This window comes from Macrobrachium rosenbergii, chromosome 21 (genome assembly GCF_040412425.1).
Source record: "Macrobrachium rosenbergii isolate ZJJX-2024 chromosome 21, ASM4041242v1, whole genome shotgun sequence".
Lineage (NCBI taxonomy): Eukaryota > Metazoa > Arthropoda > Malacostraca > Decapoda > Palaemonidae > Macrobrachium > Macrobrachium rosenbergii.
In genome coordinates, this window is record NC_089761.1 from 32973144 (window position 1) to 32984850 (window position 11707).

The 11707-nt window shown below is 37.2% G+C and overlaps 1 protein-coding gene across 2 annotated transcripts; it reads right to left on the reverse strand.

The window, feature by feature from the left end:
• Nucleotides 1-2634: 2634 nt before the first annotated feature.
• On the reverse strand, nt 2635-9223 carry LOC136849870 (uncharacterized). Of its 2 annotated transcripts, none has more exons than XM_067123368.1 (4): nt 8928-9223; nt 6224-6404; nt 4925-5038; nt 2635-4350 (listed from the first exon to the last, which is right to left on the reverse strand). In XM_067123368.1, the coding sequence occupies exons 1-3, from the start codon at nt 9184-9186 to the stop codon at nt 4927-4929; spliced, it is 552 nt and encodes a 183-aa protein (XP_066979469.1). In that variant the 5' UTR covers nt 9187-9223; the 3' UTR covers nt 2635-4350; nt 4925-4926. The 2 variants fall into 2 exon arrangements, with proteins under 2 accessions (XP_066979469.1, XP_066979470.1); XM_067123369.1 differs by having other exon boundaries at nt 6224-6401; nt 8928-9221.
• Between the last annotated feature and the right edge of the window lie 2484 nt (nt 9224-11707).

An 11707-nucleotide genomic window follows, 5' to 3' on the forward strand; every position in this document is an offset into this window, starting at 1 on the left:
TGTAGTACTACTAGTTATTGTATTATAGTATCGGCTTACTGAAACTGTTTATTGATGTATTTCGCTTTTTCAAGGTAATTTTTCTCTTGTATTATATGATATCTTAAATCTGTATGAGAGAACAGGTTGTAGATTATTAAGTTAATACTGGGGCTGCACAGTACTTATTGAATTAAATAGTATATAGGCCTAGTTTACGGTGCAACTTTCCCGCTCTCAGGTCAAGATTCTCCTCTGGTGAATATGCTTGTGTGAGTGCGACTGTGTGTGTGTGTATGTGTATTATGTACCTACATGAAATTGTGCATTCATAAATAACACATATGATCAAATCTGCCCAAAACAGGTTTGTCAACCAGTAGGAACCGGCAAAGAAATGTGTAATACCTTTATAGATTCTATAGACTCACGTAATTCTCATCGCATTTGCACGCAGCGTACATTGCTATATAGATGTTGTATGCTTACGTAGATTCAGTAAGCTGTATAGATTTCAGTCTACATAAAAATAACCGTTAAAACAGTACATTCGATTGTGGGATGGGTCATTTTAGCTCTTTGCGAAGTGTCAACTGAAGTCGACGGGTACAGTGTTGTGTATGCATGAGATGAACTAGACTCATATGTGTGTTGGTAGCGTGGCATATTAATGAAGAGTTTCTCGTCTTCAGGTCTTAGTCATCGTTGGAACCTAGGTCATATACATACGTACATACGCAAACGCATATATGTGTGTGTGTGTGTCTGCTAAAATGACAGTGAAATATTTTCTAATAATACAGAGTCCATCAGATATGATAAGGAACCCATTACTTGCCTGAAGAGAGACAGTTTGGTCTCTGAAACGTAGCATTTATTCTCTACAGTTTAGCGTTTTTATGGGCTCCTTATATTTGATATGTATGTATATGTATATATATATATATATATATATATATATATATATATAATTTGTTTCCTTTTGGCTTGAAGGGGTTAAGCAAATGCCCAAAATAATAATAATAATAATAATAATAATAATAATAATAATAATAATAAGCATAAAAACCTTTTCGTTCAAGCACAATATTTGGTAAGGCAATTAACCTGTATAGGCTTCAGCCTCTTTCCCGCGAATAGGATAAGTCAGGTCACACAGGTGCTTAATTAATATTGTAACAGGTCATTGACTGTGTATGTAATATCTCCTCCAGTGAAAAAGAATGAATATTATAATTTGGTAAAAGGTGAAACTCTGTCACGCTGCCTCAGTGTCATAGCTGTTGGCTATAACTTCAGATTTATGTTTGTGAAAAATTTTAAGTCATTTCAATAAAGTGGTTGATTTCAGTAGAGTGGTTGATTTCAGTGAAGTGGTTGATTTCAGTGAAGTGGTTGATTTCAATGAAGTGGTTGATTTCAATGAAGTGTTTTATTTTAATAAAGTGGTTGATTTCAGTGAAGTGGTTGATTTCAACAAAGTGGTTTATTCAATAAAGTGGTTGGTTTCAATAAAGTGTTTATTCAATAAAGTGGTTGATTTCAATTAAGTGCTTTCAATAAAGTGGTTGATTCACTAAAGTGGTTGATTTCAATAGTGGTTGATTCAGTTGGTGGTGGAGAAAAACAACAAATTAATGGGAGTTTTATTTGTAAACTTAGACATTGAAAAAAAAATCAGTTTCTGATACAAAACAAAAGTGTAACTGACCAAAAAAAATCAGTTTTTTATTAATGTTATTAACATGTGTACAAAAAAAGCACAAGTATTTTGAAAAATACTGCAGTTCTCAGACAAGATTCTTAAAACTAATACATTACTGTTATGATGTTTGAATCCAGACTTCCAGTGGTTGTAAAACATGAACTGAGTTGTAAAACATTACTGGAATCCAGACTTTCAATGGAAAAACTTTAAAACAACATTACTGAAAGCAAGATATGCTGGAATTATCTAGTAAAAACAAAAAAAACATACACACTAGTACTAAACAAGAAACGTTTGAACAAAAGTCAGACACAATCCTGACAATAAATAATGAAATACAGAAGAAAAACAGTTTAAAAAAAAATAGCCTTAAACTGAAACTATGACACACTTAAGGGGCGTCCAGAGGCTTCCGCGCATTAAGGACGCGCCCGTGGAAACCCGCGCCAATTCAAGTCGAACAGCTTGCTTTCTCAACTCTGTCTGACGTAACTGTTCAAGAGGAGTGACGCCAGAACGTTTGAAACTAAAAACGTTGGCTGTGGATACCTGGTTTACCCACTTATTCTCTGGTTTAAATGGCTGAGAGCAGTGCAGGAGATATGGTTTATTTCAGGCTGTCAAACAAGTACTGGCGCACTTTCAGTCCATCGCTTTAGAAACGAAGAGGGAGTTGGAGTGGCTGAACAACAGGATAAAGAGGTCCAGAAAATAGAGAAAACGTAATACAGAGATCTAAGTGACAGGTAGAGGATCCAGAGAATATAGGAAATGTAGAACATAGGCCTAAAGGTGTCCGGAAAACTGAGAAAATATAGCATAGGTCTAAACTGGGAGAAACCCCACAGTTGCACTTGTAAGTGACAGGTAAAGATGTTGGAGTGGTTGAACAGCAAGATCGAAGAAAAAGAGAAGGAAAGGAGGTAAAGTAAAAGAAATATTTAAAAAAAAAAAAATGAAAATAAAGAGATCACTAAACTGTGAGTATAGTATCCATTCTACTAATCACAAGACCTAGTTCTGTAAGTCTATGGCAAGTTTAAAAACCGGAATTTGTCAAAAGTACTAAAAAGAAAAAATCCCAATCGCAGAACGCATGCGAAACGGTCTAGGAGTTCCAAGCCATGTTTTTGCCAGTGATCTTGGTATCCAAAGCATTCATAATCAGTGTTTGCGCGAAGATGCCCTTTTTCGTAAGTCAAGGACCTCATTCCTGTTATTTCAGGAAGAGCCAGACTCAGGGAAAAAAGATGCCTGTTGTATAGACTTAAAAAATAACATTCTTAGCCTAAAGATTTTATGTACACTTAACGAATCTGGAAGAGACACTCACAGGAAGGTCCTGGGTACCGAAACTCTTCCTCTTCTATCAACACGCATCCTGGTTGCACTGCCATTTCACCAGAGAAGGAAAAAATGCCCAAACAGAATACTGCTTGACGTGATTTAGCTCGAGAAGATAGCAGAATTTAACTTAGCATGAAATGGTATTTAAAAACGAAATTCTTTTTAAAAACCTTGAGCTATAAGTAAAATGGACAAGAAGAATTGAAAGAATATCCTCTTTCTTTGTGTATATTTTCAAGAATACCATAAATCAGTACAAGTTATATTTGGATTAGTATATCTCAAGAGGTGACAATCTTGGAAAATGAACTCTAACTCTCGTTACGTATCTGAACCCCGGTTCAAACACCCAGCGTTCGGATTCAGAAGCTTCATGAATCAGCGTCAGAACGAACGACCTTGTGTGCCAGATTGTTCAGGACATTTACAAAAATACGATAAATCAGTACATGTTATTTGAGGATGTTCTATCTCTACAGGTGACAATCTCAGTGGAAAATGAACTCCAGCGCTCGTACGAATCTGATTGAACCCTCGCTTCAAACATCTAGCGTTCGGATTCAGAAGCTTCATAAATCATCGTCAAAACGAACATAAGGCAAAATGAATTTCACATTCAAGTCTGGAATCATTTCTCGAATTACGTCACGCAGATTGAACTCCATTTGTACTTCGTTTCCAGTTCTCGATCACTAACCTAGACATTTAAAACACTAAAAGTAAAATATTACTTAAACAATACACGATGAGATTTTGGGGGGTTATATTGCTTATGTACAGATAAACGTTGAAAGGATTGAATCAGACAGTACTTAGCTAACGTATATATCTATTCTAGTGAATAGATATCTTACAAATTGCTTAAATTCATGTACTCGGTGAGATTATATTAGCTGGAGATTCAGAATCAGAAAAATAATAACATAAAATACAGAAAATTACGGGAAGAGAAGTATGATGTTTTCAATACCTCGACCATGAGAGAGAGAGAGAGAGACTAATAAATATTAAATAGAAAAACTAAATAAATAAACTCATCAATGAAATAATTTAAACCTAAACTATTTACAGTTCGCAAATGAGATCTAGAAAGCTGCTGATGGCTTTGTCAGACACGACAAAGCTGGTGAAATCGAGATGTAGACGGCGCGCATGCGCCCAGACTTCCATCTTGAAACGACGGCGCGCTGGAAGTTGTTCCATCGTCGGAGGAAACTTGTCTTCCCTTGTGGATGAGTTGGTTCATGACGTTTATAGATTCCACGTTGTTTTGCGTGGAAATATCGGGGAGCTTACATTACTGCCCAACCATATGGCTAAAAGGAAATGAGAGAAGTACTTTAACAGAGATTAATAGAAGACCAATAGCGCTCCTTCTGTTAGGTCATTCTATATTCTTTTCTATTTATCGGGCAACAGATTATTATTGAAAAACAAAGCAAGCGATAAGTGGTATCCATAGCAATGAATATTTATGAGAGAAAATTTTTTGACGGAGGCAGGAGAGCTTATTCAAGATATGCGAGTTTACTCAAGTAAATGCAAGAATAAATAAGCAGATTTAGTTATTGAGGGAACACAGAATAAGGCAGAAAATCCCCCAGCAATAAAAACAAAATATATTTTTGAAAAAGTGGCCAGGTGAGATTATTCAAGAAATATGAGTTTATTAAAATATAAATAAATAAATATGCAGATTAGATTGCCCAGGGAACACAGAGTAAGTAGAAAATCCCACACAAGACAAAAATAAAGAGGTAATGTGGGATTATCCAAGAAATTTGAGTTTACTAAATAGACGAATAAATAAGCAGATTAAATGGCTCGGGGAACACAGAGTAAGTCAGAGAATCCCACAATCCACACATGAAGGACATAGAAGGTACTAACCTCTACTCGCTGGGGAAGAGTTCGTGATACTTGGCGATGGCCAATTCGACAGTGTTGGCTAACTGGTCGAAGTCGACGTTGGCCATCGCTCGACTCAGGTTCTCCTGAACGTCTCTGGAAGCGAAAGTGGAAAAATCAATACCAGTTCGACAGACCTGTCAATCATTCAGTCATACAAATCGACAGAACTGTCAATCTTTTAGTCAAATAATCAACAGAACTGTCAATCTTTTAGTCATACAAATCAACAGAACTGTCAATCTTTTAGTCATACAAATCAACAGAACTGTCAATCTTTTAGTCCTGTAAGCATACAGAACTGTCAGTCATTCATTCATATAATCATGCAGAACTGTCAATCATTCAGTCATATAATCATACAGCACTGTCAATCTTAGTCCTATAAATATACAGAACTGTCAATCATTCTGTCATATAATCATACAGAACTGTCAATCATTCAGTCATATTGCAAGCTGCTAAGTCACTGCTTTGAATCTGTATTATTCATGTTAAGTGATTCAAAGGTAACAGGAAAATGTGATTTGAAGCCAAGCGCTGGGGCACTTTCAGCCAATCAGCGCTTAAAGATTGAAAAAGGAGTTGGAGCGGTTGAACAGCAAGATAGAAAGATCCAGAAGGTAAAGGAGATGAAGCTTATGGATCTAAAGGTGGAGCTTGGAGCAAAACCCCACAGTCAAAGAGGCTGGACAGCAAGACTGGCGAGAGAAAGCAGGAATGAAGGTAAAGTAACAGCAAAAAAAGAGGTCCAGAACAGGCCTACGGGACTCCACAAACACCCTTTAGTAATTGATGCCTACAGTGCTCCACGTGAGCCTTCAATTCCACAGTAACAGGAAGAGTTAACAGCCAGAGAGGCTGGACGGCAAGATTGGAGAAAGAAAGCAGGAATGGAGGAAAAGTAAAAGGCTAAAATATGAAGTGGGTGCAGCTACGGGCCTAAGGGACGCCGCACACACCCTCCAGTAATTAATGCCTACAGTGCTCCACATGAACCTTCCACTCCACAGTAAAACGAAGTAATCGTCAGAGAGGCTGGACGGCAAGATTGGAGAGAGAAAGCAGGAATGGAGGAAAAGTAAAGGGCTAAAAAAAAAAAAAAGTGGGTTCAGCTACGGGCCTAAGGGACGCCGCAGACACCATTTCATAATAAAGCTTTTATCTTTTACATAATAACACAGTTTACAATAGAATTGTGGATTTTTATTACACAGACTATTTTTCACGACTGTGAATGTCTCAGCAATGCTTACAGTACCCCACTTGAGACTCCCTTACCTGACTTTGAAAAGGCTGAACTCGAAGACTCCCGACACGTCTAGAAGGACGAGCAGACTGATGACTGACAGAGCGACTGGAATGGCGAATCCGAAAGCTTCCAGTCCCTTTTTGAGCCAGTCCGTGGACAGGAGGCTGTCCTCGAATTTTGCGACGCTGACTGGCTGGGCGATGTAGCCTGCTGTGACAGACAGTCATTAATAGATAGGTAGATTTATGAACTAAGTGAGATATAAAGATTTAGAGTAAAATGCATATTATTTTTCTATATATATTTTCACTGACGTTCTTGTGGAGCTTTTTACTTAAAGTACTGTATTTCAATAGTAAAAAAATAGAATTAATATATATATATATATATATATATATATATATATATATATATATATATATCCTGATAAAGTAAGATTACTGTAAGTGAAATATATAGAAATGGAATAGAATATATCGTTTTGCTTTATATTTCATTGGCATTATTGTGGAACTTTCATCTTCAACAAAAAAAGTAATGTAATTAAGAGGGAAAAAATTAAATTAAAATTATGTTCCGTCCATATGCATCATTATATACGATTTGACATGCTTGATTCAAAAATAAATTCTGTAACTTTTCAGTGCTTAACAAAGAATCTTAGTGAGTAACAAAACAAATCATAATAAAATATATATAATATATATATATGCATACATACATATATATATATATGTGTATATATATATATATATATATATATATATATATATATATATATATATATATATATATATATATATATATATATATATATATATATATATATATATGTATGTATGTATATATATATAATCTACCGGTCACTTTCTACCAGATATTGTCATAGCCACGATGCCCTCAACTTCTCGACCCCCGTAGGCCACTAGTACCGTCAGTGGACCTCACGAGGTGCACTAGGCATTCCTGAAGGTTCTTTGCACCGTCCCTTCGGCCCCCAGCTGCAACCCCTCTCCTTCCTTTTACTGTACCTCCATTCATCTTGCTATCAACCCTCCCTTAATTATTTCAAAGGGCAACTGCTTTGAGGTTCTCATCCTGTTACACCTCTCAAACCTACCTACTCTCAAATTTCCTTCCCAGCGCTGAATGACCTCATATGTCCCAGCGCTTGGCCTTTGACCTAAACTCCGTATTCCATTCCATTAACGTCTCGAACTCTTCACTTCAGAGTCAGAGATTGTGGTTATTACAAATAAGTAACATAATCATTTCCCTTCGTCAGTATAATATGGCTGATTGGCGATAATTTGTCCGTTGTTTCTCGTTAACAAAATTCTGCGCATAACTACAAAACACAATTTAACAGGTAAAAAACGCGCTTCTGGCAACCCAACAACACAAGCCACCATGGCCCGCTGAGAGTTTCATGGGCCGCTGCTCATACAGCATTATACCTAAAGATAGATCTGTTTTCGGTAGCCTTGATTTTGTGCTGTACAGAAAACTCGACTGCGCCGAAGAAACTTCGACGCATGTTTTACTCGTTTATTGTATTATAGACTTCAACGAGATGCTATGAACGCCTACGAACTTCGGAGAGAGAGAGAGAGAGAGAGAGAGGTCTTAGTATCATTCCATTGTTACTGAAACCCGCGACTTTCATAGGTGATAAAGATAATACCCGATCAGGTATGCCTGCACAGTCGGCCTGTTCAGGCAAAACTGAACCCACTATAACGTTCAGTTTTGCCTGCGCAGGTGTAACTAGACGTTAGCGGGTTCAGCTATGCCTGTACAGGCCGACTGAGCAGTCATAACTGTTCAGTTTTGCCTGTACAGGCATAACTACTCAGGTATAACTGAACGTTAATGGGTTCAGTTTTGCCTGCACAGGCATAACTGCTCAGGTATAACTGACCGTTAGTGGCGACCTTTATGTGAAGTTATAATATAAAGGAAAGAAATATACTGGAATGCTTAATTTCTCATCTAATGCATTTTATATGTAAGAAATTAATTTTACTTTTACTCAAGTCTTAAGAAATAAAGAATTTAGATTTTTTAGACATTATTCCTTTGGCAAAAAATTTGAATTAAAGTGCTTCGCTACCCCACAAGAAACGGCTTAATTAGCCCCGCGGGCGTCATTTACTCCCAGTTTGAGAACCACTGATCAAGAGTATTTCGGGAGAACGGAGAACTTCGATAAACTTTGGGATTATGAGAAAATAACCGATAATTGTTATCGAGGTCATTAAGATTATATGACGGAATAATTGTAGAATGGATTTGGCCTAGGTCCCCGTAGGCCGTAATTAATTGCCATGATCTATATTTATGAAAATACGAAGAGGCTTGCGTTCTCTCTCTCTCTCTCTCTCTCTCTCTCTCTCTCTCTCTCTCTCTCTCTCTCTCTCTCTCGTAAAAATCAAAAACTATAACCCCCCCGCATTTGAAACGAGTCTTGATATACAAAAAAAAGTGCGAATAATAATTACACTCACCAGCTATACTTGAATGGCGATTATCTTTCTTAATCGAGCTCTCTCTCTCTCTCTCTCTCTCTCTCTCTCTCTCTCTCTCTCTCTCTCTCTCTCCTCTCGTAGAAATCACAGCTATAAATAACCGCATTTGAAAGAGTTTGACGTACGAAAAAAAAAAATTATGAATAAGTTATTGAGTGACTATTCTCTGTCTCTCTCTCTCTGTAAAACCACACCAATAACTGACCTGTATCGACGTAATTCGGCTGGTAACTCTGATAAGTGGCATACTGCTGCTGTGGCGGCCTATAATCGTACTGGTTCTTGTCGAAAGTAGCGGGGGGAGGGGCGTCGTAGCTGACCCCTACCACAGGACCGCCGAAATCTTGACTGGAAATACCCCCTACTATATTCTGGTCCTGGAGGACACCTTCCCTCTGGGTCTGGGCAGCCAGGGACAAGCCCAGGTGCAGCAGAAGAAGGATTTGAATGGCGGAGGTCTTCATGGTTTGCAGATCAGGTCACGACTGGTAAAACGACACCGGTGACCCTTACTTTTATAGGATGCCCCGTGACCACTACCACCTGCCAGCCTCGCTGCGGGGAGGTTAGGTCAATGTCCTTGACCCGCGGGGGGGGGGGAGGATTTCTATTCATAAGCGCAGTCACACGCACAAAATATGCTTTCAGCTTTGTCCAGTGTATGGTCAGGTCTTCCGAGCGTATCCTGTTGTGTGTCATAAAGAAAGATATTTATTGACATATTATCTGTCTTAAGTTCGTCTGCCAGAATTATCAGGTTCCTTGAAGGTTTAAAAAGGAGATGATTATCGAAATCATACCATCTACTTTATGTTCGTCTACCACAGACATCTGATTCCTTGAAGTCTTAAAAAGGATAGAATCATAATTACTCTATATTTTTTATTCTATTCCTATGCGCAGTCTCACGCACACACACAAGCACAAAAGATGCATTCAACTGTGTCCACTGTGTCAGACCTTCAGAGCGTATCTGGTTGTTTTTTTTTATAAAGAAAGATATTTATCGATATATTATCTATCTTAGGTTCGTCTGTCACAAACATCAGATTCCTTGAAGGCTTGGAAAATATGAATCATAACGATTTTGTTTTTATTTTTACGTTTTGGGAAAAATCTGAGCGTTATGTTTATAGTACGCCTGCCTGACCGCACGCACGTACCTGTGGAAATGTACGGGAGAGAGAGATAGAGAATCTACTGGTCATTTATTTACCAGATACGTTCGTAATTTTCAAAGCCACAATGCTCATTTAGCTTCTCGATGTCTTCACACTTTTTTGGAAGTTAAGAGGTCATTGCATTGTGGTAATTACAATTATATATATGTATATATATATATATATATGTGTGTGTGTGTGTGTGTGTGTGTGTGTTTTGTAGGTAATTAACACACAATCACGTGCGTAGCAGAAATAAATTCTCGACTCACATCGGGATCGAGCCCAGGTTGGTAGCGCCCTTGCCTTGCCTTCGATCGAAAGACCCGTCTGATCCCGATGTGAGTCGAAAATATATATATATTATATATATATATATATATATATATATATATATATATATATATATATATATATATATATACATATATACGTGTGTGCTTTTAGTCTTTCTACCTACGTACCCTAATTCATCACGTCCGCCCAATCTCTGCGTATTTACTGCCCCCCTTTCTTCTCTTTGTTTACCAAATCTCTTCGTTTTCCTCTCCCCCCCCCCACGCCCCGGCCCCCACAAACAATCCCTTCCTTCCCACGTTCGCAAACCTCACTCTCTCCCCTCTCTGGTCCATCTGGAAATTTCGGAACGGCAGGAATAGGCATCAAATATGTGGACATTACCGATTTTCATATTTATCTATATATATTCATCACGTTCCATATTTTCGTGATTCAGTTATACATTATGAGTCAGTATGTACTTTTTGTCAAGAAAATTGACTTAACTTGTTAATCAATAAGAAAATTAGTCCTAAAAAATTTTAATTCCTTACTGTTCTTAGTTCTGTGGGTATGACTGTAGATTGCCCATTTTTCTCTTTCAGTATTTGTATCTTCTCTCTCTCTCTCTCTCTCTCTCTCTCTCTCTCTCTCTCTCTCTCTCTCTGTCGTTTATTTTCAACCTTTCCTGTGGCTTGAGCTGATAAATAAAATCCCGTGTATATTTTTGTGTTTTTAGTTATATATATATATACGAGTATATGTGTGTGTATATGTGTATACATACTTATAGTGTACTGTTGGATTATAGAAAGTATCTATATATATATTATATTATATATATATATATATATATATATATATATATACATATATATACATATATATATATAGATAGATAGATAGATAGATACATATATACATACAAAAACTTCAAGATCCTTTCTCCAGCAAGTAGAAAGTAGGGTCCTTTCAAACGACTTTCTCTTTCTTTATCTCTTTCTCCCTTTCTTTTTCCTCTCTCTCTCTCTCTCTCTCTCTCTCTCTGATTGAGACATCCGGGAGAGATAAAAGGAAAGATGTTCCCTTGGTTAAAAAGCATTTTTCCTCAAGGCGAATCCGGGACAGAATAGGACCAGCTGAGGTCGGCGCAGTCTGGATGTCCTTTCTATATTAAAGTTTGACGAGGAACCTCTGTAGCTACTTTTGAATTGTTTACTCCACGGTTTATCGAAATTCCTGGTTCATTTTAGCTCCTAATTATTTATTTTATGGTTCATCCTTGGTTATGTTTATATTGCTCCGTGGCTTATTCAAGTTGTTCCATGGTTTATTTATGTTGTTCCACGGTTTATTTATGTTGTTTCATGGTTTATTTATGTTTTCCATGGGTTATTTATGTTGTTCCATGGTTTATTTATGTTGTTCCATGGCTTGTTTATGTTGTTCCATGGTTTATCTGTGTTGCTCCATGGTTTATTTATGTTCCATGGTTTATTTATATTGTTCCATGGCTTATTTATGTTGTTCTATGGTTCATTTATGT

What these genes read in the sequence shown, in the direction of transcription:
- LOC136849870 (XM_067123368.1), bottom strand. Translation starts at nt 9,186, where the DNA reads ATGAAGACCTCCGCCATTCAAATCCTTCTTCTGCTGCACCTGGGCTTG. An exon ending in GCCGAATTACGTCGATACAG is followed by an intron (nt 6,405 to 8,927) that starts GTCAGTTATTGG and finishes TGTCTGTCACAG; the next exon opens with CAGGCTACATCGCCCAGCCA. An exon ending in TTCAGCCTTTTCAAAGTCAG is followed by an intron (nt 5,039 to 6,223) that starts GTAAGGGAGTCT and finishes TTTCGCTTCCAG; the next exon opens with AGACGTTCAGGAGAACCTGA.